The 25548-nt window shown below is 38.5% G+C and overlaps 1 protein-coding gene across 7 annotated transcripts; it reads left to right on the top strand.

Moving 5' to 3' along the window:
- Positions 1-940: 940 nt before the first annotated feature.
- LOC134754874 (probable serine incorporator) lies at positions 941-25545 on the top strand. 7 transcript variants are annotated; one of them, XM_063691326.1, is made up of 12 exons: positions 941-1137; positions 3373-3537; positions 3800-3888; positions 6305-6400; positions 7561-7739; positions 8354-8469; positions 8703-8924; positions 10155-10178; positions 20710-20845; positions 21581-21607; positions 23611-23758; positions 24666-25545. In XM_063691326.1, the coding sequence occupies exons 1-12, from the start codon at positions 1102-1104 to the stop codon at positions 24796-24798; spliced, it is 1371 nt and encodes a 456-aa protein (XP_063547396.1). In that variant the 5' UTR covers positions 941-1101; the 3' UTR covers positions 24799-25545. The 7 variants fall into 7 exon arrangements, with proteins under 7 accessions (XP_063547396.1, XP_063547395.1, XP_063547399.1 ...); XM_063691325.1 differs by having other exon boundaries at positions 23596-23758; XM_063691329.1 differs by lacking the exon at positions 10155-10178.
- The last annotated feature ends 3 nt before the right edge of the window (positions 25546-25548 follow it).

The following is a 25548-nucleotide window of genomic DNA, read 5'->3' as shown; positions in this document are numbered from 1 at the left end:
ACCGCTTTCAGCTTTAAATAATAGTTCCTAATCTCTCCGGTGGCGCTAGTTAGACTCTGGGACACATGGAAACCGAATAAAAATTCCGAACGTCTGCGGCCAGGGCGATCTTGCGTATTCTAAGCCATGAATCTAGTATAACCACAGTATAACTGGATCGGTCGTGAGGGATGGGGGGAAATTACCGAACAGGATAGTCTTATGTATCTTTCAGTAGGAGTATAGCAGAGAAAGAGCTGTTATTGTTTGTCCTTGTCACACATTTTTTTTATTCCCCACCGTAAATTTAGTATGGTTTATGGTGGGCTACAAACCTACTCGACCAATCATATTGTCGCATTGCGTATCACGGGCGCACGCGTATAGCTCATCTATGTAATGCTAAGCCGCTCCAGACTATCCCGCTCCCGCGATTCGCGCACGAGTGTGGAGGGCCTCTAGTTCTATGATTCTAGCGAACGCAGATCATAGACATAGTATATACAAGAAGTTATAGACGCGCCACCGAGCGACCGGGGGTAAGAGAAAGAATATTCATATAAAATTTGGGCAGCATAGGATTTTTTCTCTTTCACTCTTATAGATTTCGGTATTTAGGCAACGCCTGCTACCTATGATGCCACCCGGTCGGTGATAAAGACAAAGCATGGCACTACTTTCTCTTTCCTCTTATAGGAATCGCAATAAGAGTTAAGACTATCTTTTTCTTTCTATCAAAGAGTGGCAGGCCCTTGACGCAGATAAAGAAATTTACCGTTAGGCCTTGGTCCGTACCAAGGCTGCGGTGCAGTACGCTCGTTTATTAGTGCCATTATTAATTGACGCCGAGGATTTCGTCGCGCATTATTTGACTGTATATCGTGGGTTGCCGTAGTGATTATATGCTCTTTGGGGTTGCCTACTACCAACCTACTACTGACCCATGTCACCCATGATATGATCTGTCAAAAGGGAAAGTACGTCATACGTGAATCAATACTGATTACTTACTTTACTTCTAGTAATTCTAGTTATAGTTTAAAGTTATTGCTGCATTATTTTGCCGTTTTCAATGCTATCTAGTTAAAGTCGAGATTGGCATAATCATAAAAAAATTGCAAAATGGGAGCCGTCTTGGGCCTTTGTTCGGCGGCGCAGGTAAGTACTGTGCTTGTTTACAATTTATTTATTGCCGTGCCTAGCATGATAAGCTTGAACATAAGAAATGCAATTTTTTTTAGGTATATTATTGTAGCATCAGCCTGTAACGATAATGGTACAACCATACTTTTATATCAATGGTACAACGTTATTGATGTTTGTATAATGAACAAAAAGTGTACTTATGGAGATTGTTCCTCCTTTATTCAGACATCTAATTTTTTTAATAACAATATTGAAAATCAGACGACAGTTTTATTTACCCAATAAAAGAGACTGTAAAACCCAAATAATAGATGTAGCTCGGAAAGCGGACAAGTTAAAGTGGGACTGGGCTGGTCATGTCTGCCGCATGCCGAATGACTTGTGGGCCAAAATAACCACAGAGTGGGTGCCCCATGAGTCAAACCGGGGATCGGGCAGACCTCGTCGGCGATGGCGGGATAACTTGGACTCCTTTTTGAGCGACTGGCCAGATGTAGCTCAAAACCGGGAGGAGTGGAAGAAGAGGGGGGAGGCCTTTGCCCAGCAGTGGGACACAATAGGCTCGTAATAATAATAATAAAAGAGAATTTAGTAGATTAGTTTCACCCAATATCCTAGTATAATTTAGATTCCATAAACACTCAATAGGCATTATAATTATAATAATGACTCATTACCAAGCGGAATTCTCATAGCAGAAATCAAATGTCAAGAGATTGACCACTGTGTTTTATCGAGTATCGATAAATATTTGTCACTTAGCATGACATCATTCAAGTTTTAAGTAATGAAATTAGACTTTTGGATTAGCAAAATAATGGATAAAACAGGAAATACATTTATTTTATGCTTCTTTAGTTGTTTTAAGTGAACTCCACAATTAGAGCAACATAATATGGTGGAAGAATCTGCATTGTAATTTAGACAAGAATATTTCTTTATCGATTTGTTTACCGTTTTTCTTTTAGGATTAACCATTTTAGTAACACGGCACCTGAATGAACATAAATGACGTATGTAATGTTGACGTGATTTATTTTAATATGGAGATGCAAAGAGGTTAAATGTTACAGAATAATGTAAAAAGGTGGTGATCAGTAATATGTGAAAAGATTCGATAACATCAATAACTGGAATCGTTGATGAAATACAATTGTCAATCCCTCTTGAAGTTTGATTTCTGGTATGAGAATTTTCTCGCTGCTCATTACACCTTATTTAGTGCCGCATCTGCAGATGCACCCCTTACATTTTATTAAATCATCAAATGGGTCTCTACGTTTGGCTTTGGTTCTGCACAAGAGGGTAGGGTTAGAACCCTACCCTAAAACTACATTAGGGCTGATTTAGGCTATGTAACTCCTAACCAGAAATTAGGCTCTATTGTCCTTCATTTTATGTTCCTCCCTGTATTTGTTGACAAAATAATAATATCCATAAATTCCATAATAATAGATAGATAAATATTTAATTAACAATCTTGTCCCTATAATTGACTTAAATTGGGTTGTAGAATAGTAAAAACCAGTATTAGGGTGAATTTAGTATCTCCTGATGAAATTCTGTCCCATCAGCTAGGCAACAAGAGTTTATTGTTATACTATCATTGATATATGGCATTGTCATTGTCATTTCGATACAGCAATAGGCGTCAATGAGATCGGACGTGTTTATTAAAATAATTAATTATTCGCGTGCATAATTCGTAATTGTCTGCATTTCCAATCGTGCATTATCTGGGTCATTAGTCATCTATCGCGAAATTAAGTGAATAATTAAAAATTGATTAATTTTGTCCTTCGCTGCCTGAAACACAGGAACTCCTAGTTCAGGCATTCGTAAACCACTTTCCTCTACTAACAACTCTTAGTCTTTAAGATGAACCTCTGTACAATACTTTTTTCAATAAATTATTTGTATTTGTATTTGTTATTTATAACAACCACATAAATGTAAAAACTGGCAGCCATCTTGAATTGCATTGAAAATGAAATAGATGAATCCACTTTATATAGTTTTTTGCAAAACGTAAGTTCTCAGTTTGGGCCAAACCCCTAGTTATACTTACTATAGTTCTGGTGAACTTTACTGCCCCACATCCGATTGAGCGATTCAAAAGTAAGTCCAGATTTGCAAGCCATATCAGAGCACACACTCACAATAGCCAGGATTGCCGTGATTAGTTAATATATATTGAGATACATTGGGTATGTTAAGATTGATAAGATGGAATGTGTGATGTTTTAGCTGGCGTGCTGCTGCGGCAGCGCCGCTTGCTCGCTGTGCTGCTCGGCGTGCCCGTCGTGCGCCAACTCCACCTCCACGCGGCTCATGTACACCCTGATGTTGCTGCTGGTCATGGTGGCTGCATGCATCACTCTGGCTCCTGGACTCAAAACAGAACTACAAAAAGTAAACTCATCTTTTATGCAGCTTACCGATTAAATGTTATTTTAAAGTAATGTTGTTTGTCATATGACTGAATGTACATTATGAATTGGCTAGATAAATATGTTGAAAAATAATATGTTATTTATGGTTTAAATTACTGATTATGAGATAGTAGACTTTTGCACTTTATAATAGTGTAGTAGTGACTTTAAATTTGACAAAGTTGTGCAATGCTGCAGTACCTATCTTTCACTTTTCAAATACCTTTGTAATTTTTTTTCAGGTGCCTTTTTGTGCTAATTCAACAGGAGTCGTACCGGCAAATTTGAAAGTAGACTGTAATAATGCAGTTGGCTACCTTGCAGTTTATAGGTATGTATTACCCATTGCATTATATTATATTGCACTTTTTGTTAAGGTGCATTTATACAGGCTTAATTTTTGATGCTGTGTGGTTGGCATCTAAGCGTGTCTGGCTCTAACATCTAAGAGCAAGATGCCTACAGTTTCTAGCAAAACGTTCCAGTGAAAGTACAACAACCACACTGGGTGCTGTCTTGGAAGGCATGAGGAATAAACCAAAATGCGGCCACCGGCTCCTAAACACCAAATATGTACTGGAAATACCGTCTTCAGAAAGGGTAATATAAAATCTCTGGCTACTTTAAACACTTGCTGGCCACTATTAAATGCAGGGAGTCAGCTATTTTATTTTATCCTTACTCGGATTAACTTTTTTTTTGAAGGATAAATTCATTTTTGCATTTATAGTTTTAAGTTTTAGTTACGAGTGACGCAGCATTCTGCAATTCTGCAGGACTCGTTCCTGTCTGGCCAAACAGTCATGTCACAAAAAAATTTAGCGTTCTAGTTATGAATCTGAATTCATCGAGATTTGAGGTATTCCCTCAATTCCTCGTGGATGTCATCATCAGAACTGGATTTGAGAAAATATAATTTTACACATTGTTCACACATGACGGATTTCTGAGGTAACATAAAAAAAAAAAAAAATGATAATATTGACTTCGGTTACCGCTATAGTTACTCATAAAATAAAACTGTGGAAACGGATTATATCGCGTATATAATGAATTTATCTGGGGACATGGTAGTGCCCCTGCCAAGACGAGCAAAGCGAAGCGCAAAGGGCACTACCAACCTTTTCTCGAATCGCTTCGTCGTATTTTTGAACCCTCATAACTTGGGTTTGGATTATACCAGATAAACGAAATTCTCCGGATATGATGTCATTAGTGGACTTATTAAGCATAAAAACAATCAATTACATAGCTCTTATATATACTTATTTTACTCTTTAGCTCTTATACTTTAGATTTTATTCATATCTAAAAAACCCCGATTTCGTCACTGACTCACTCGCTGATGATCATCAAAACCTTTAGCGTACTTCCTGAAATCCTAGGAAGCTGAAATTTGGTATGTAAGATAGTACACAAACAACAGAAAAATCCAAAAACTTGAAATTTTTAGCCCCTAAGGTGGTGAAAAGGGGGGTGTAATTTTGTATGGAGAATTAACAACCGCTGAACTGATTTAGTTGAAATTTGGTATGTAGATAGTTTTTGTTATGGGGAAGGATATTCAACCCCAAAATCACCCCGTAAGGGGGTGGAAAAGAGCGTTAGGGGGAAAAGGGGGTTGAGGTTTGTATGAAGAATCAGTAAAAAGCAGATTTTCAACCCTTTAAATTAGGGGATGGAAAATTGTCATAAGCAACTTACAAAAAGAAGTGAAATCCCACCAAAAACATTTTCATGTAAAATGTTGCCAAGACGAAACAAAAGGCTCACACCACAGATTTAATATAGTATATTTATTTCTGTGGCTCGCACTGTCAAAAAGTTATCACTTATCAGATCTCTTGTAGAGCCAAGCTTCTAACTCTACAAGCCCTAACTTCACAAACTCTACACCTTAGTCAAATTATGTGGCTTGGCCGTTTTGTTACTACAACTATTGTATAATAAATTAATAAAAAATAATGAATAGTGAATCAATTTTTCACCTTACGTCCATGTGACGGTAGCGAAACGTCTCGGCGAGAGGCTCTCCAGTGTGTACATGCTGCTCCCTACTCGTCTCGCGCTTCTCCGATAGGATCGGAGCGGTGCCGAGACTCTCGGCGAGAGGCTCTCGAGTGTGTACATGCTGCTCCCTACTCGTCTGGCTCTTCCTTGTCTTGTCTCGCGCTTCTCCGATTGGATCGGAGCGGTGCCGAGACTCGGCGAGAGGCTCTTGACGAGTGTCTACAGCCGACATAAACTAAGTAGCGGCTTACAAATCCCAAATTTGAAATTTCATTAAAACAAATATGGCTTATTAGTTTTTAGGGTTCCGTACCTAAAGGGTAAAAACGGGACCCTATTTCTAAGACTCCACTGTCCGTCTGTCTGTCACCAGGCTGTATCTCATGAACCGTGATAGCTAGACAGTTGAAATTTTCACAGATGATCTATTTCTATTGCCGCTTTAACAACAAATACTAAAAAGTACGGAACCCTCGGTGGGCGAGTCCGACTCGCACTTGTCCGGTTTTTTGAATAAAATGGCTGTGACAGACAGATGGACCGGACGGACGGACGAAACATTTTGCGATTATGGCTACGGAGCTCTAAAAATGTGACTAGATCCTCCATAGCACTGTTTCTTCTGGCGTTATGCCTGGTATAGGCTACAATGTATAGTTTCTGGTTATAACACCTTAACCTTAACCAGAAACTTACTCTTCATTCATTTATGTAACATTGATCTATTATCATTTCAGAATTTCTTTTGCGCTGTGCATGTTCTTCGTTCTGATGGCATTGATAATGATAGGTGTGAAGTCGTCTAAGGATCCTCGCACCGGCATACAAAATGGGTAAGTAAAATAACTTTTCATCTCTCCTGTTTGGAAAGTTCACATTTCATAGGCTGATAGCCGGGTGGAAAGTAATTCTAATACAAATATGCCTGGCAAAACTTATAATTTTTCGAATTGTTCAAATTGTACCATAATCTTAAACTAATTTAATTTCATTTTTGTTATGTGGTTTACCTATAATTTGTTCTAAAGAAATATATGTATAGGTACTTACCAATAATAAACCTACATTTCTTGTGTTTGACTTTCCTCATAGTCGAAATGAAAAGTAGAGTGTTTAACTCTGGTAAAAGTAACCATCTCACCCTCGAACTATTGGCGCTCTCACTTCGTTCGAGCGCCAAAATATCTCGGCTGGTATGGTTCACTTTCCACTGAACGCTATTACCAAAGAGTTATTGATTATAGGAAATATGTTAAGTATTAAAACAAAATGGTACTTAAGATTTTGACAGCTGAAGATGATGACGCTGTACGGCGCCATGTTTCCTGGTCACTGAATAGGGAATATTACTGCGTAGGGGGCGCCACTACCAAAATCCGAAGGTCTACAGCAAAACGAGAAAATCTAAATTTCGTTTTCTAACCTCTCTATCACTCTTGCATATTCGAGCGATAAATAAATAAAATAAATAATCATTTATTTTCAGGCATGGCCCATAGAAGTGTTAGTAACAAAAAACTTAAATACTAATGTTAAACAGTACAATTAATTAAAACCTACCATGCAAATCAATATACTTAGAGCTAGGACTAGGACAATACAATACCGGGTGAGCCGTACACATTTACATTACATAAAACATTTACTATTACATTAAAATATAAAGAGGCAGATAACTAAATTTCGTTTCCCGGTAGGCCCTTTGTAAATAAACCGCCTTGATGCATCAATGTCATATTTTATTGTGTGTGAAAACTTGTCAAAAACAGTTTAAGGCACAGTATGTATAAGCTACTCTATGGTTTACGACAGGTGGTCGTGCTGCACTCTGGCGGCAGAACATTGCAGTAATACCCCCTATTGTTAAACGTCAACTTTTGACAACCAGAGTGACCGCTTGGAGGGAGCCGCACAGCGCCATCTACATTAGTCAAATTCGAAACACGATTTATTGATTATATTTTAAGTACATAGGTAATTAATAATGTTCTAGTTTTTGGGGCATCAAGTTCCTGGTGGTGATCGGAGGTGTAATCGGCGCGTTCTTCATCCCCGAGGGCTCGTTCGCGTCCACGTGGATGGTGTTCGGCATGATCGGCGGTTTCTGCTACATCATTATACAACTGGTGTTGATTATTGATTTTGCGCATTCGTGGGCGGAGAAATGGGTTTGTAAGTACCTACATACCATGATACCACTGTGTCACTTGTACCATGAGATTCTTAATTCCTCTCAGTTGAAAGTTAGGCCAGGAAATGAATGCCCAAAAAATGTTATAGAGGGAAATGCTTGGAACACAATTTTTGACTTCGTAGCTTTGTTTGGACTAGTTAGGAGGTGAACATATCGCCGTAACCCTGGTGCTGGGGGGAGAGGGGGGGTTTGAAGGTTCCATTTTTCGGTTTTTCGATTATATCTCGGAAACTATGCGTCTGAGCGACTTAGCCACTTATACAAAATGAAAAGAGATTGAATTTGTTACAAGTTTTATTAAGTCAAGTTTTTCGATATTTTGTATAGTTTTTGAGATATCCGCTCTTGAAGGTTTATTTAGGGCTCTCATTTTTGTCTTGTGGTGGGATTTTTTGCTAACATACCCCTCCCACCTCTAATAACAGGGAACTTAGTCTCAGTTGGTAGGTAACAGATAAAAAAAATCGCTAATTAGTAGCGGTAACAAGTTTGAGGTAACGGCTGGTTATAATATAACTTGGTTGTTTGGCTCGCATATTGTCGCCGCATCGGGTTGTTGCGCCTCCCCATTCTGATGATCACCTTCCCTTAGCGAATTACGAGGAGTCGGAGTCGCGCGGGTGGTACGCGGCGCTGCTGCTCGCCATGCTCACGTGCTTCACGCTCGCTCTCACCGGCATCGTGCTCTTGTTCCTCAACTTCACGCAGGTCGGTCACAATAATTTCAACACTCATACCTACGTACCTATTACCTGCGTGCACGGTGATATTTAATGAAAATCTAAGTCTTGCTCTACCTACTATTTATTCAAAAAATGTACCTTCCAATGCACCCAGCAATCAGTTTATACACAGCTGCACACTAAAAGACGATGTTCTAAAGTCCAATGGTGTTTTAGTTAGATATTACAGATTGTGATATGTAAAATAAGTTTTGATAGGCGCAGGAGGCCAGCTGCGGCCTGTCCAAGTTCTTCATCTCGATCAACCTGATCCTGGTGGTGATCGCGAGCGCGATCTCCATCCTGCCGGCGGTGCAGGAGCACAACCCGCACTCGGGCCTGTTGCAGTCCTCGGTGGTGTCGCTCTACGTCATGTACCTCACCTGGTCGGCCTTGTCCAACTCGCCGACACCCTGCAACAGTCTCATCGACCCTAACAATGTACGTAATCCTAGTTAATTCTTAACCCGTTAAGAGGGGGCGTAAAGCCAGGAAATAAGAGGGGACCATAAGACATGGCACGCCTCGCTAAGCTTGCGACGGGAGAAAAGGATCCATCGCGCGGATTTTTACCTTTGACCTCAATTACTCTGGCTACATCACTAGCTATTTTATACATACTAAAATTATATTTGTGTGGTATGCAGTATCTATCTTACGTAGCCGGTATACAGAATAAATGAAAATTAGACACTTTTCGGTATATTTTTTTTCTATCGAGCCAACTTTTATACACTACCAAAAGGTCTGAGTCTGCCCTTGCAAATCGTGTTAATTTTTTAATGGCATTTGCACTTGGTTAAAAATTCAATATCATAACTACAATATTGCGTTAGCCCCCTCTTACTCGTAAGCGTCAATGACGTCATGTCACGGAGACGCAAAGCCGTAGCCCAGACGCCGCGCCCGTCATTTGACGGCTACAGACGTTATCATCAAGACCAAGCTCTGACTAATACATATTACATATATAATATACTCAATATCAAACTCCATTAAAAAAAATGTACTTATATCGAGTTTCCCATGAAAGTAGGTTAGTCTTTACTAATAAAAACCTATTATAACATTTGAAATGAATTGCCTCCACGACTAACTTATTTCAACTCTATCGATAGGACACCGAGATTCGTTGCATGCAAATTTTCACGATTTGCATAACTATAAACCAAAAACCGGCCTAGGGCGAGTTGGACTCGCGCACGAAGGGTTCCGTACCATTACGCAAAAAACGGCAAAAAAATCACGTTTGGTGTATGAGGGCCTCACTTAAATATTTATTTTGTTCTGTTTTTAGTACCTATTTCTTGTAGCGGCAACAGAAATACATCATCTGTGAAAATTTCACCTGTCTAGCACGGTTCATGAGATACAGCCTGGTGACAGACAGACAGCGGAGTAATAGGGTCCCGTTTTTACTCTTTGGGTACGGAACTCTAAAAAAATTGCGCAACTTACATAATATATTGTATTATATGTACTTATATCATAAGTAAACATACTTCTTCGATTTATTCATGTCATTGGGAAATCCCTAGAAAAAAAATGGTGCCACGAATATAAAAGTTCTTTCTTAATATGTAGACTAATCTCTGTTATATATAATATTATGTATGTTTAATATTGTATGATTATTAAGACCAATTGTTACATTCAATTATGCATTACCAGGATCGTAAAGAAGATGCTTACTGGGTACGTACCTATACTAACAAAGTAGTAGGCTTTGTATAATTCACCTTTGCGCCTTAATTTGTTTCCCAGTCAATCCTCCAAGTTTACCGTTCACAAACAATGTCTTGATAAAGCAATCCTTCTCCCCATTCGCACAAACGCTCGCATTCAATAGTACTATGCCTTATGGGAAACGGTCGAAGACATAGTTCAGATCCGGAAACCGCTACCAAATTTTAGTATGTTGTTGGGCATGGTACTGGGTCTCCAAAACTGCCGGGAGACAGCAGCGCCGGCCATCTACTTCAGCGGAATGACGTCATCAAAATTACTTCCGCCACGTTGCGAATATTGCATATTGCAACCAAATTATGCATTGCACATACACGTGTGGGGTAGTAAACGAAAGCCAACTAAATATTTTATTTTCCACTATGTACCAAAATATACAATAGTTTAAGAGCAATTTAAAAAGAAAACAAATGATGAAAAAAATCGATTATTTGGGTTTTACAACCAAACCAAAAGTCAGACGTTAAAGCAATGTTCTACAACATTAAAGCTGATGTCTCAAGCCATACACTGATATCAAAAAAATCTAAATCAGACCAAAAATGTGAAAATTATGCATCAAAATGTATTAAAGTTAAAAAAATCGAAATTGGTCATTTTCTGGATAATCCGCATAAGCTTCTAGTATGTTAATATTGTCTTCGGTTACCGCGATAGTTACTCATGAAATAAAACTATGAAAACGGATTATATCGCGTATATTGAATTTATAATACATCCCGACGTATATTACACGACGTGTATTATAAATTCAATATACGCGATATAATCCGTTTTCATAGTTTTACTTCTAGTATGTTATTAGCAATATAAAAAGGAACATAAAACTGCTGGGAGACAATCTCCATAGTCCCTGAGTGACAAATAATGGCATCATACCTGTGACCACTACCGAAATTTGCAAAATCTAAATTATAACTATACCATGAGTCATATATACACGTGTGCTACATCAGACGAAAGGTTATTAAATATATTATGATTCGTTAATACATTATTTATAAAAACAATGTTACGAGCTACAAACGAAGAAAAAACACTTTATGAAAAAAGTTCATGTATATATATTTTATAACTCAAAACGTTATAACAACGTTGCGTATAATATAAAAAAAAACATCACAGCTTAAATTTTTAATTTCCGATAAAAACTGTGGAAGTTGTACCATATAATTTTTAAGAAAAAAAAAACCGACTTCAATGGGGGATGCCGCTGAAAGTTTACTTATTGTTGATGGTGCTATCTTAGATTCCATACAATGAAATGAAAAAGACAGCATCTTTTGCCTAATTATGTAGAAAAGGAGGTAAAACCACCCACTTTTCTAGTAGCATTACGTTTCTGTAAAGGTCGCAGTTCTAACCTAACCTAACCCACTTTTCTGATAGCATTTCGTGTCTGTAAGGGTCACAGTTCTAACCTAACCTACTTTTCTGATAGCAGTTCTGTTCTGTGAGAATCGCAGTTAAAACCCACCCACCCACCTAACCCACTTTTCTAGTAGCATTTCCGGGTCCGGGTCCGTGTCCGGCAGTCTGGGACCATGTTTGGGTCAGAGTTCAGTCTGGGTCAGGGTCCGAGTCGGGGTCTGGGTTCAAGGCCGGGTCCGAGTTCGGTCCGGGTCCGGGTCCGAGTTGGGGTCCATGTCCAGACCCGGGTCCGGATCCAGATCCAAGTTTGGGTCTGGGTTCATAACGAAGAGAACAAATCGCCAAACGTGAACTGTGTCATTGAAGAGTTCCATTCTGATCATCATCAGCAGTTCCACTTCATCAAACGTCCCTTTTATAAATGTAAATGCTGGATTTGTTGATGACAATACAGAAACCACTATATGTATGCCTTTCACATTTAAGGAGTTCCCTCGGTTCCTCATGGATCCCATCATCAGAACTCGAGCTTGACTAAAATGTGTCTTGATAACTTAAGTTGCTTAACAAATATAAAGAAGAGGACCAATCGCCAAACGTAAACTATGCGTCATTAAAGAGTTCCATTCTCATCATCGTCAGCAGTTCCACTTCATCAAATGTCACTTTTTTAAATGGAAATGCTGGATTTGTTGACAAAAATCACTATATGTATGCCTTTCACATTTGAGAAGTTCCCTCGATTCCTCATGGATCCCATCATCAGAACTCGAGCTTGACAAAAATGTTTCATGAAAACCTAACTTGCTTAACAAACATAACGAAGAGGACAAATCGCCAAACGTGAACTATGCGTCATTGAAGAGTTCCGTTCTGATCATCATCAGCAGTACCACTTCATCAAATGTCACTTTTTTAAATGTAAGTGTTTGGTTTGTTGATGAAAATACTAAAATCACTATATGTATGCCTTTAACATTTGAGGAGTTCCCTCGATTCCTCATGGATCTCATCATCAGAACTGCGTTTTGACCAAAACGGGACCAATCTGTATGTATATACTTACAATCAAAAAAAGAAGTTTCAAAATCGGTCCAGAAATGACGGCGTTATGGAGTAACAAACATTTAAAAAAAAAAGAAAAAACTAAAAAAAAACAACCGAATTGAGAACCTGCTCCTTTTGAAATCTTGAAGTCGGTTAAAAAACTAAAGCGCCTTAATACGCTCATATTATGCAAAGAAATAGTCCTAATTATCGGGTATTAAATGAAAGAACATTACATAATAGTAGGTAGTTTATGTGACTGCTACATAATGAAAGGCATTAAAACTCGAGTGTGGGTTTATGAAACGAACGTAGAATAATAGAATCACACGAGTGTTTTAATGCCTATTTATGTACAGTTACATACACCGCTTTATCTACACACATATTATAAACTTTCTATGATATATTCACTAACCTCATATTACAGCCGACATTGGGGCATAGTTGCTCTCTGGCGGAATTCGCGGATATGAGGTGGCGTCTCCGAAATATCTTTATCGCACATTTTACACGAAACTTTTGCTAGTTACTTTAAAAACCACAAAACAAATTATTTTTTACTTACAAACTAATTAAAAGATAAACTGCACGTCAAATGGCGGCAAAGAAAACTTTTCACGCATGTCACGCATCCGTAGTTTTTTTTTATTCAGAGACAAACTAGAGTGGGGGTCGATTGCCATATCGTTCGATACCAACTAACAAGCGAAATTTGTCAAATTTGTATGCAATTGACATTTCATTTCGGGGGTTTCTCGGTTCGAGCGCCATCTTGATAGTTAGCATCGTGATTAATTACTTTGTTTTTTGCTTATTAATATTGTTTAAAGTGTAATATCGATAGCTTATTATACAGTAAACTAATGTGGTAGTGTGCAGTGAATGGAGAATTAATTTTGAAGCGCGTTTAACCACCATCTTGGAGTCAACGGCCGGTAGTCCACGTGCTTCTTGTAAAGTCTAGCTATCGATTTACAAGAGCTAACAAATCACCGTACACTGTCTTTCTTGTACAACCGTACAATTTTTGTCGTTTTTAAACCTCTTAATACCTTGATACTGGCGAAATAGTCCCACTGGGCTGAAGCCATAATTTTAAAAGAAGAAGAAGACATTTCATTTCGAATAAAACGTCATCTCGACCGATATTAGAATAGAGGTCAAATCAAATTTATCATTTATTTATTGTATCGTCATGTACATAATAGGTGTTACATAATATATAGTCAGATCATGACACCCTGTAAGGGCACACAATAGTAATATTATTCTAGGCTATTCTAGGCTAATTACATTTACTTATTAGTAATCAATTTAAATCAAAATAAAATAAAATAAAATAAATGACCGCAAATCTTAAAACTAAATCTAAGAATAAATCGTCAAAAATAATTATATTGGTAAATGATTAATTGAATTGATTTGTCTGTTTATTATTAATAGTTATTATTTTAATTTATTGATGTCGTATAATAATAAGTAGGCTAATGGTAGAAAAAAATGTCAAATTGCAATGTAAAATCCTAGTTTCATCAGTGTCATATTCATAACATTACTACATATATTAAATCACATTTAGAGACGGGTCTATCGCGAATTTATTTTGTTACCTTTATTTACCGACGTTTCGACACAGGTTTCACTGGTTGCTGGGACGTCAGTTAGCCGCGACCACGACCAGTGAAACCTGTGTCGAAACGTCGGTAAATAAAGGTAACAAAATAAATTCGCGATAGACCCGTCTCTAAATGTGATTTAATATGTGTTCAAACCGCGAAAGTTTTAAATGTTACATTACTACATACTTAGCTAAAATAATAATATAATGTATTACTGTAATTTATTATGCGCATTACATTGCTGTGAATAGTGTGAATAGAGGCAGACCGACGATTTTTATTTGTTATGTTTCTTCGATATCATCAATAAATTCTTGAAGGCTATAGTAGTTTTTATTTATTAGAAATTGTTTGAGTTTATCTATGAATTTTTTTTCAGATATTTCGTTCTTTATTTTATCTGACTGCTTGTTATAGATCTTAATAGCCATCATGTTTGGGCATGCTTGGTACAATTTTAAATTAATGTTGTAATTGCCAAATTATTTTTGTATCTCCCGGGATATCGTCGTGGTTGTTCATCGACTTTTGTGAATAAGTGGGGATATTTCCGAACGAATTGGCATATTTCGAGAATATAGATTGATATTAAGGTCAGTAGTTTGTGGTTTACAAAGAGCGGCTTACAACTCTCTGGGCTTTTGATGTTGCCTAGAATACGTACGCATTTTTTTGAAGGATGAATACATCTTCAATATTTGTAGCATCACCCCAATGTATAATACCGTATTTTAACCACGAGAAGGCATATGCGTAATAAGCATTGAGAGCTGTTCTTAGCTCGGTGCATTTCTTTAATTCTCTTAAGGCGTATATGAATTTTGACAGTTTGTTTTTAATTTTTGTCACATGTGCCTTCCAATTCAGATGCGAGTCGATGTCTAGTCCGAGGAGCGTGAAAGTATCGACACACTCGATTTGGGTTCCCATAAATGAATATTCTATTTTCAAGGGGTCTTTTTGTCGGGGCCCGGGGCCTAAATTGCATTATCTTTGTTTTTGTAAAGTTTATTTCTAGATTGTGTTGTTTTAGCAACTGTGTCAGTTTTGTGAGTATGTTATTTAGGTCAGTGCATAGGTTTTCATTATCATTACAAGAAGTAATAATAGAGATGTCATCTGCAAACATTACACACGTTTCATTTAGGATTTTAGGCAGGTCATTGATGTATATCAAGAATAATAGACACGAGAGGGCGCCACCTTGTGGTATTGAGCTTATCATTGGCAGTGAGTCGGATTAAATTTTATGAATATTGAATTTCAACGTATTGTACGCGGTTTTGCAGATACGATGAAAACCATTTGTGTGCCTCGCCTCTGACACCTATTCCATATAATTTGTCCAAGAGTATGTGATATTGTACCCTATCGTAGGCTTTAGACATATCGAGTAGAATACCTATTGCGTATTTTTTATTGTTTAGTATGTTTGATATTTCCTGCATGTATTTGTAAGTAGCTAAGATGGTGGATCTATTTTTTCTGAAGCCATTTTGGAATCGATCACACATTGCCATGTCAAATATTTTTGCTGATGTTGGTAGGAGTGAAATAGGGCGGTAGTTATTTGTCTCCGTTTTGTCACCCTTTTTAAAGATGGGTTTGATAATTGACGTCTTTAAAATATCTGGGTAGGTTCCTTCCGAAAAAGATTGGTTAATAAGAATGTAGTATGGTATTGTTAGCTCATTAGCACATTTCCTAATTAGTGCAGGCGGTAACTCGTCGTTGCCGTAACTATATTTGTTTTTTAAAGATTTTATTATTTTGTTTACCTCTCTCGGTTCAGCTGGTCTTAGAAAGAATGAATTGGCCACCGGGTCAAGAACAGGTAATCCGCGCGGGGGGGCTCCCCCGGCGGGGGCGCCGACCGATGCAAAAAATGCATTGAAGTGGTTTGCTACCTGATAAGAGTCCGTCGTCGTAAGATTATTAATATTATTATGGATCGTTAGCTCAATATCATGTTTGGTCGGTTTATTGTTTTTCAGAGATGTTCGAAATTTGAATAAAATAATATTATCGAAATCGATGTTATTATTTAGCAATAATAACATTTTCACAGATAAAAAATTTGCTGTAACAAAACAGTTTATAGTTGGTCAATCCAATTTGTCAGTCAGTAACAACCACGAAAATTATACTTATCCCTTTCTTTTGGGTGCTAGTAACAGTGTAAGACAATGATAGTGTGATTCTCTCTGTCTATGTTTAAAATGAGACAGTCCTTTGACAAACTATATCTTAATGTTGGCCATTATTTACGGATTTTGAAGGCATCATAGAGGGTTTATGATATGTGTGTAGATAAAATACATGAAAACGACATTTTGGAGTGGAATCATAATTTATAAATTGAATTTGAAGAAAAAAAATAAAAAAAAAATATTGACAGAAGCAAGTAGAAAATAGGTGTTGAAGTCCCTGTCTTCTGAGCTAGGTAAAAAAACCTGTGTTACAGAAGTCGGTGTTCTGTCCCAGACAATAGAAATAGGCAGAATTTGCTGTCTACGTGTGATGTATTGTTTACATGGAACTACTGAACTGATTTTGATATATAGCTCCACGCCGTAATCGGCAACGGCGACCCTAGCTAATTACGAGCGTGGGCTCTGACATGGCTGGCAAAGCCGAACTTATTTTTAAAAACTCTATCGCAGGTGGGGCAGTAAAGCTGACCAGAATCATTGTAAGTGTAATTATAGGAGGGTTTCGGCCGGGACTTACGTATCTGACGTTTCGTATCAAGTTCAATGAGACGAGCGTCTTCAAAGTTCTTTACGCTCATCTTAACACGAGAACGCCATTCTGGCCGCTGAGAAGCATACTCCTCCCATTTGTCAGGTGGTATACCGCAGGCAGTTAGGTGACGCTTAAGCATGTCCTTGTAACGTAGGTGCTGCCCACCTTGCTTCCGTTTACCAGCTGATAGCTGGGAGTAGAAAACGGCTTTAGGTAGTCTACAATCACTCATACGCCAAACATGCCCACACCACCTCAGCTGACCCTTCATCAAGAGCGCCTCCATGCCAGGCATTTTACAACGACGAAGTACCTCTGTGTTGGGGACACGATCTTGCCATTTTATTCGCAGAATGGAACGTAGACAGCGTAAGTGGAACGTGTCCAGCAAGCGAATGTCGCCTTTGTACAAACACCATGTTTCCGAAGCATACAAAAGAATCGGAAGAACCATGGCTTTGTACACCGACAACTTCGTCTGCAGCTTTAGATCATACGATCCCCAAACACGATGCGTTAACCGACCGAAAGTGGACGCAGCCTTAGCAATCCTAGATGGGATCTCGGAGGATAGTCTGTTATCCTTTCTGATCTGGCTCCCAAGATACTTGAAAGAGGGACACTTCTGTCAGGGGTTTCCCTTCTATAGTTAGGTTGGAAGTGTCCGCTTCGCAATTACGGGCTGGTTGTTTTAGCACTCGAGTCTTGGATATGCTTATTACTAAGCCAAATCTAAGGCACTTTCCGTGCGGTCCGACTTTTGGTTTGGTTGTAAAACCCAAATAATCGAATATTTCTTTACATAATTTCGATTTCTTTGTAAATTGCTCTTAAACTGTTATATTTTGGTACACAGTTATAAATAAAATATAGAACATTTAATTGGCTTTCATATAATACCCCACACGTGTATGTCCAATGCATAGTTGGGGTGCAATATGCAATATTCGCAACGAGGCGGGAGTCATTTTGATGACGTCATTCCGCTGAAGTAGATTGCCGGCGCCGCTGTCTCCCGGCAGTTTTGGAGACCCAGTACCATGCTCAACAGCATATTAAAAGTTTGAAAGCGGTTTCCGGATCTGAACTATATTCCCATAAGGCAGTGCACTACAAGTAGGAAAGACAAGCACGGCTACCACGAGTTAGCGTTTGACATTGAAGTTAGAGACAGCGTAAACTTGATCGCAGCCGCCGCATGCACTGATATATTGGTGCGATAGAGAGGGAATGCAATCGAGTTCACGCAGTCTATGTCAAATATCAACTCGTGTTACGGCTACCAGTTTACTTTTCACTTCCTCTTTGTCATGTTTTACTCACTCACTTGATACATTTATGAATGTGCACGATTTTCCTCCAGCTTGGATTTAAATAACGTTAAAATAATGAAATATTATTTTGTTTATAGTAATCAGTAAATGATAGAAAGAAAAGTGTAACACTAATTAAGCAGACAAATAATTATTTAATCCCGCCCGGGTGTCATCATTGGCCATAGCAAAATATTTCGTATTGTGTTCATTCAAGATCGGATTTTTATGGATGTGGGACAAACTAGTAACCTTGAATTCTCATTGTGACTATTCTGTTTAATCATGCCTTTTCTCCATTTCATATCCTGTCGAGATACTTATATGATTATGATTTATTTCCAGCAATAGGCATACATACTAGAGTATATGTGGGTTGGTATAATTTGGCATTTGGCTCATTGCACACTTGGCTAACCAGAGCTAAAGAGCTTGATCAGATAGTCTATAACTTATACCGCCGCACAAATGCTACCCTTACAGCGTTTTCCCATTGTCCAATCCGATATCGGGTGTAGGCTCCTACATCCACAATGTCGGGCCACGGCATGCACCTACTCTAAACGCCGGCGCGCCCCGCCCCGCGCCTGCTTCAGCGGCACGCTACCTACAGCAAACATTATGCCTACACATACTCGTATACGCACACAAATAATAATTATCGGTCCGACATCAGCTGACGGGGGGTCCGACATGGCTGAAATTATCGGAAGTGCCAATCCGATATCGGATGCCGGATGGCCCCTATGAGGAAGACAACTGTCAGGCCTCCTTCACTCGCTCAAGGCCACGCGCTATATGCCTACCGCTCGGCGTATCGTCGACGATACAACCGTCAGAGGGCCGCCGAACGCCCGCCTGAGCGCTCGCACCGCTCGTTTCCCGCGCTTACGCTTCGAAATGCCGAAACCACGTAATTATTGTGCAGAGGATGGGTGTAAAAGTCAAAAAACAAAAGAAAATTTGTCGTTTTTTTCATTTCCGAGAGACGAAGAAAGGTGAGTAGTATTTTAAATCTATCTTTATGAATTTTGTCACCATTTATTTCTTTGAACATAAGTATTATTAGTACACAGGTATTATAAGTGTTGTTTTTAAATATTTGATTGACTAATAAAAAATATGGTTGATTCGCAACGTTCGTTTTATTACAATAATAACATAAGTAACAGTACAACCCTAGCGCATTCTTACGATGACGCGTTGGCACGTGCCTCGCACGAAGAGCAAGGCAGTCTCGACTCTTTGTTCGCGTACTTATGGTACATTTCTTCTCGTCCTGAACAGCAGGTATTATTATTAAGATTTTGTAGGCTATTATAGCGTAGGTATTTTCGCTTTTGTATGGGAATGATGTATCTGTTACGTAGTAACTATTTATTAATCTGTGCAGCTGTGCTGTATTTTTTTGCCATACAGAACTCTTTAATAAGTACATAAAACACATATTTTATACAAATTACTCCTATCCGATATCGGACTAGACAATGTGAAAACGTAATTAATGTCATAACGGGTCTAATGCGTTTAAATTTCACATTAATTATGTGTACAAAACGCGAGTTTAGTTTAAAGTGTTATAATGAGAAAACAGCGACATTAGACGAGACGTAACCTAGGCGAAGAGCACAAAATGGTTACCGTCAACCGGGGTGAATAGGGACAAACTGTAAAATTAGATTTTGTGACAATATTTTAATATCTGCACACACAAATTTTATCATACAAAATCTACCGTTACTTTCAATGGAATGACCATTCGAGTGGGTGGATATTAATAAATTGTCACGTAAATCTCATTTTAAGTTCTGTCCCTATTCACCCCGGTTGACGGTATTTGTTTTACAAGGGGGCTGTTGTTGTACAACCCCTCGTGCTAATATTGAACCACGAGCGTAGTAGGTGGTTCGAAAATGGAATCTTGAGCGTTGCGAGGGTTTCAAGGCACAAGGAAAATACTAACTGTAAAATATCAAACAAAATTAAAGCAAATCGATTCAACATGAATGTTATTAAATATTTATCATTCAAAATCATCATTTAAAATTCAATTTTTCCAGAAAACATAAGAAAACAACTCAAAATTTGCATTTGATTACTTTGCCTCACATGAGAATAAAATGCAACTTTCTTATCAGTTTTTGAACAATCAAGAGAGCCTTTACCAGTTGGTGTGGTGAAAAAATGTTTTTTCGTTTTAAACTATCAACATAACATATTTAAAAAATCAGCCTAAACTGCAAGTACACCTTGTTTGGTTGCATTTTCGTGTATTAAATGATTGTATTTGACTAGTTGTGTGGGCCCTGACCTTACCTATGATTACCTATGAATGTGAACGTGAATGATGTAAATAGTAAATGATTGTGGTATGGGGGGCAGGCGGCGTCGTTCGACAAGCAGGCCATCATCGGGATGGTGATCTGGGTGTGCAGCGTGCTGTACTCGTGCGTGCGCACCGCCTCCAACTCCTCTAAGATCACCATGTCGGACCACATTCTTGCCAAGGAAGGCACAGGTGATTATCTTTTCACTGCTCTCTTGTATAAATATTACATTTAACCAATATCACTATATTCAGCTTTGTTTAATTACTACTGTAAACAACTATACCCTTATATTTAAACGCTGACAGTTTAGTTAATGCGTTGTTTTGATGTTTAAGCTTTACATTTACAATAACAAACAGTAAGTATTTAAACACCGCGATAATGAGCCTGATACATTATCTGGACATACCTACCTAACCTATCTATTCTACCTATGTACCTATAAACCCAAAATGTATGAGTATCTATCCACAGACCACCCCCTTTTCTGTGGTACCTACCTAAATGCTTCGACTACTTAGTTTGAGAGATTATTTATGTCTGTATGTAAAGTTCCAACTCCTATTATACCTACTCATGCAAATATCACAACATTATATATATCCCCTTTGTATAATTTACATGGGAGGGGTACTTTACATACCATTTCATGAAACTGGCGAAATGCGTTTGAAATAAAGTTTACTTCGTATAGTATTGTACTCCGAGTCCTGTACAAACAGGAGCTACCTAACCACTTCATTAATACTCATTAATTTAATTTATGGGCAACCTCAGGATCACGGTGTATATAACTTAAGTAATAGTGCAGGTGTGTTTTAGTTGTGATTCTGTCAGTGTTGAAATATATACGTAGTTAAAAGTGAATATTAACACAATTATCCATTCCTTGCGACATTTGGCGCTGCCGGCGGCGGCCGCAGGGCAAGGAGGGCTCATTGCTAACGAAGGTAACATTCCCACGGTAGCTCGTGATAAGATAGACGCTGGCCCCAATCCTCTCATTCATTGAAAAAACAATAAGATATCATTTGCATTACAATGTTGGTTGTTGGTGTTTACGCTTATTACCATGGGTAACGCATATGGTTTTGGAAGACGGACGGAAATCTACGTATTTATACTCAATAACTAATAAAAAATACATACATGAATACCTACTAATGTTATAAATGCGAAAGTGTATCTGTCTGTCTGTTACCTTTTCATGCTTAAAACCGCTGAACCGATTTAGTTGCAATTTGGTATATTTCGAGTCCTGGGGATGGATCTAAGATAGTTTTTATCCTAGAAATCATCTTTATGGGGGTGGAAGTCAATAACCGCTGAACTAATTTAGATGAAATTTGTTATGTAGATACTTTGAGTTGTGGGAAAGGATATAGAATAGTTTTTATCACCTAAATCATCGCTTAAGGGTGTAAAAAGGGTGTGGGGGGGGGGGATAAAAAACAAGCTACCCAAATTAGTAATTCCACGCAGACTAAGTCGCGAGCAAAAGTAATTAATATAATTGTAACTCGATCATCTCCCTACTCATACTTAGGTACTCGGTATTGTATCATCACTGTTTGTAGGCATAGTGGAGGGAGGGTGATTAGCAGGTGTTACAATGTACAGTCTCAGTTGCCAGAATACCTACATAATCATTCCCAGGTTAAAGTACTTGGACAGGATGGGAAGTCTGTTGTTCTGCAAATCGTTGTGGTAATAATTGGATTGACATACGGTATAACCGTCGGTGTAGCTCGTGTGGCAATGGCATATAAGGCAAGCGGGCGCGAGGTGCTCAACGTCCGACCGTAATAAACGACTTGTTATGAGGCCCATAATCGTCGAAATCAATTTCTTAAAAAAATACCTGCAAAAATTGTATCATTCGTAATAATACCTAGTAGATTTTGTATGATACAATTTGTGTTTGGTTAGTTATTAAGGAATTGCCAAGTAAATCACATTTTAAGTTTTGTCCATTTTCTCCCCAGCCATTGCTATTCACCCCGGTTCGTCAACCGAGATGATTAGGAGTGGCTGGGGTGGGGTATATAACCATATTAAACCTTAAACTGAGCTGTACATTGAAACCTTGCAAACTAGTTTTAATGTTGCATTTTGGCCCCATAAGGTAAGTGAGCTAACTCAGCTAACCCGTAGATAGTGCGTGTGCTCATTTGCGTTTTTTTTTAAATTACGTATATGGAGTCAGGGTTTTATTATCAACTAGTCTACAACAGAACCTAACATAATAAATAGTATTTAATCTAACTAAACTGAACCCCAGTCTAAGTAAGGGTGCTATTCCATGTTTAATATCTTGGTCCAATGTGTATTTGCGTCTCACATTTTGCTTAATGAGAGAGTGAGACGCAATGCACATTGGACAAGCGGAATACCACCCTAAGCGCCACTTGCACCATCCCATGCACTAACCCGGGGTTAAACCGTTAACCCAGTGTCAAGTTGTACTGGTAACCATGGTAACTCCAGGTTTAACCGGTTAACCCCGGGGCCCCCGGGTTAGTGAGTGGTGTAAGTGGCGCTAAGAGACATACGCTTTATCTTGTCATTATTGCAACCATAATAGGCCCGCAGATCGAGATTTGTGTACCTGATCTATTTCTAAATGTTGTTTAGTAGATTTGTTATCTTCTTCAAAAACGTTTTATTTTAAATTGGCTGGGGCATTATTTTATCTTTTTATTACTTCAAGTATAAATTACGTAGATTCGTAGGCATAATTTATTTATTTAAACTTTATTGCACATAAAATTATAAGTACAAATGGCGGACTTAATGCCATAAGGCATTCTCTACCAGTCAACCACTATAATAATATGCATTTGTTTTATAATGTAATGTTAACGTCAGTTTACTCCAGCTAATTAAAAATATGAGTTTAAGAATCTAACCAGCGGGTGTGTTCGCTCACTGAGCGCAGGGTATGATTCCATAGAGAGCGCGGGCGCGGACGGCGGCGAGGCCGGCGAGGCCAAGGTGTTCGACAACGAGGGCGACGGCGTGGCATACAACTGGACCTTCTTCCACGTCGTGTTCGCGCTGGCCACCCTTTACTCCATGATGACGCTCACCAACTGGTTTAAGTGAGTATACTCTTCTCTATTCAAATACTCTTACGGGGTTGCTAGCAAATGGTTTGTGAGATCAACATATTCATTTAACGCTTTATATGTGTGTCGCTCAACTTCAAACTCAGATAAATCCACTTTTTTAGCCGTTTATTACGGTACGTAGACAAACATCAAGTGGGATTCAAGCCACTTCCTGGTCAAAAACCAACTATTAACACGCCCAGGTTGCAAAAGAAAGTGTTAAAGAAGGTGAGACAAAATCGTAGCAAATTTGACCGCGTCGCTTCACGAGAACTTGGCTTGACCCTGTCTACATATCGGCGAGTAAAGAATGCATTTGGGATTCGAAGCAGGACGAAAAGACGCAGCCCCAAATACAACCAAGGGCAGATCGACCGGTGTATTAAGGGTGCAGCTAAACTTTACAAAGACAGCATTCCCAGCGGTCGAAATTTCTTCTTACGTGCCGCTGGATCCGACGCAAGTACCGGGAGACAAAACACTTTGCTCTCTCCCAGTCGAGAGCCAGCTAACAGCATTCCACCGATGAAGCGAATCTGGAAGCGGATTTCTAAGGAAAAAGCAATTAAATCTAGAAAATTACTTTTAAATCGATTCCGCTCCAAGATACTGAAATGTGCTAAACAAGGTCCTGTTGGGTTGTATTTTTTAGCATATTTACAGTAAATAAGAGTAAAAACTGAATACTTAATTCAATTTTTGTTACGTAGCAATTTACATATTTACAAACGGCCTCTATATCTGGGTGGTCACCCTTTATTTTAATTAGATCGTTCATTTTCGTTTACATTTCACTATATTAAACAAAGCAGGGACAGACAGAACCTATCTGAAATCATTTTCATTTTAAGAGTATCCAGTTTTAAAACGATATTTTTATGGATTGTTTATTTTTTAGCCCGAGCTCGCAGCTCATGAAAGAGAACGTGGCCTCGATGTGGATCAAGATCTCCTCCTCATGGCTCTGTGTGGGGATCTACATATGGACCATGGTCGCTCCAGCTATCTTCCCAGATCGCGACTTTAGTTAAACTTCCCCTATTTGTAATCTATACATATGTTCTTATTATTTGAACGCTTACAAAAAAAAAATGCTATTGAGATGAAAACTTGTTTAGGGATCTCATCAACCAAACAATATTGCGAATCCAAAAGCGTAAAACTAACTTTTTTTTATGGGATACTTATGTAAAACACATCCATTTTTTGTGTAAGAAGTCAGAAAGTAGCAACAAGTGTTACGGTGGCTCTAGATTGAAAATTTCTTGAATGCCTGTTACAGATAATGTTTCTCACCCCAGGTGGATGAAGATTCTTCAGACAAATAAACAGACACGACAATATAGGTCCCACGGTCGCCACAATCGTGCACACAGCCGAAGTGGCATAGCATGAACTTTACTCTATATTACCATTATATTGCCAGCATTTTTCATCACACATGAAACATATTTTTGTCTATAGTATTACGAGTTGTAATTATCGGAGACCTGTGTTATTCACTATTACAACTGCCTATTAGTTTTTTTAATTATACGTATTTTAGACATACTTGTTCATTTTAATATAAATATAAAGGCGTGTGTTCAGAATTGTGATTGCGTTGGCTAGCGAGCAATTCGTGAAAGAGAGACGAGAAGCCGCCACAGATGTTAGTTTGCGTAACTATTTACTTAGTTAAGCGTTTTGTGGCCAGACTGCACGTCGAATAGATCATGGCAAAAGCGACTTACGTGCTTTCTAGTAAGGTCCAACTTCGCGTTTGGCAGTTAAGTAGATGG

Source organism: Cydia strobilella, chromosome Z, assembly GCF_947568885.1.
Source record: "Cydia strobilella chromosome Z, ilCydStro3.1, whole genome shotgun sequence".
Classification (NCBI taxonomy): Eukaryota; Metazoa; Arthropoda; class Insecta; order Lepidoptera; family Tortricidae; genus Cydia; species Cydia strobilella.
This window is presented reverse-complemented; position numbering and strand designations above follow the sequence as displayed.

Excerpts from the sequence above, each read along its gene's own strand:
- LOC134754874 (XM_063691325.1), top strand. The coding sequence starts at position 1,102 with ATGGGAGCCGTCTTGGGCCTTTGTTCGGCGGCGCAG. Across the intron at positions 3,889-6,304 it reads GGCTACCTTGCAGTTTATAG|AATTTCTTTTGCGCTGTGCA; the intron begins GTATGTATTACC and ends TTATCATTTCAG. Across the intron at positions 10,179-20,709 it reads GTAAAGAAGATGCTTACTGG|GCGGCGTCGTTCGACAAGCA; the intron begins GTACGTACCTAT and ends TATGGGGGGCAG.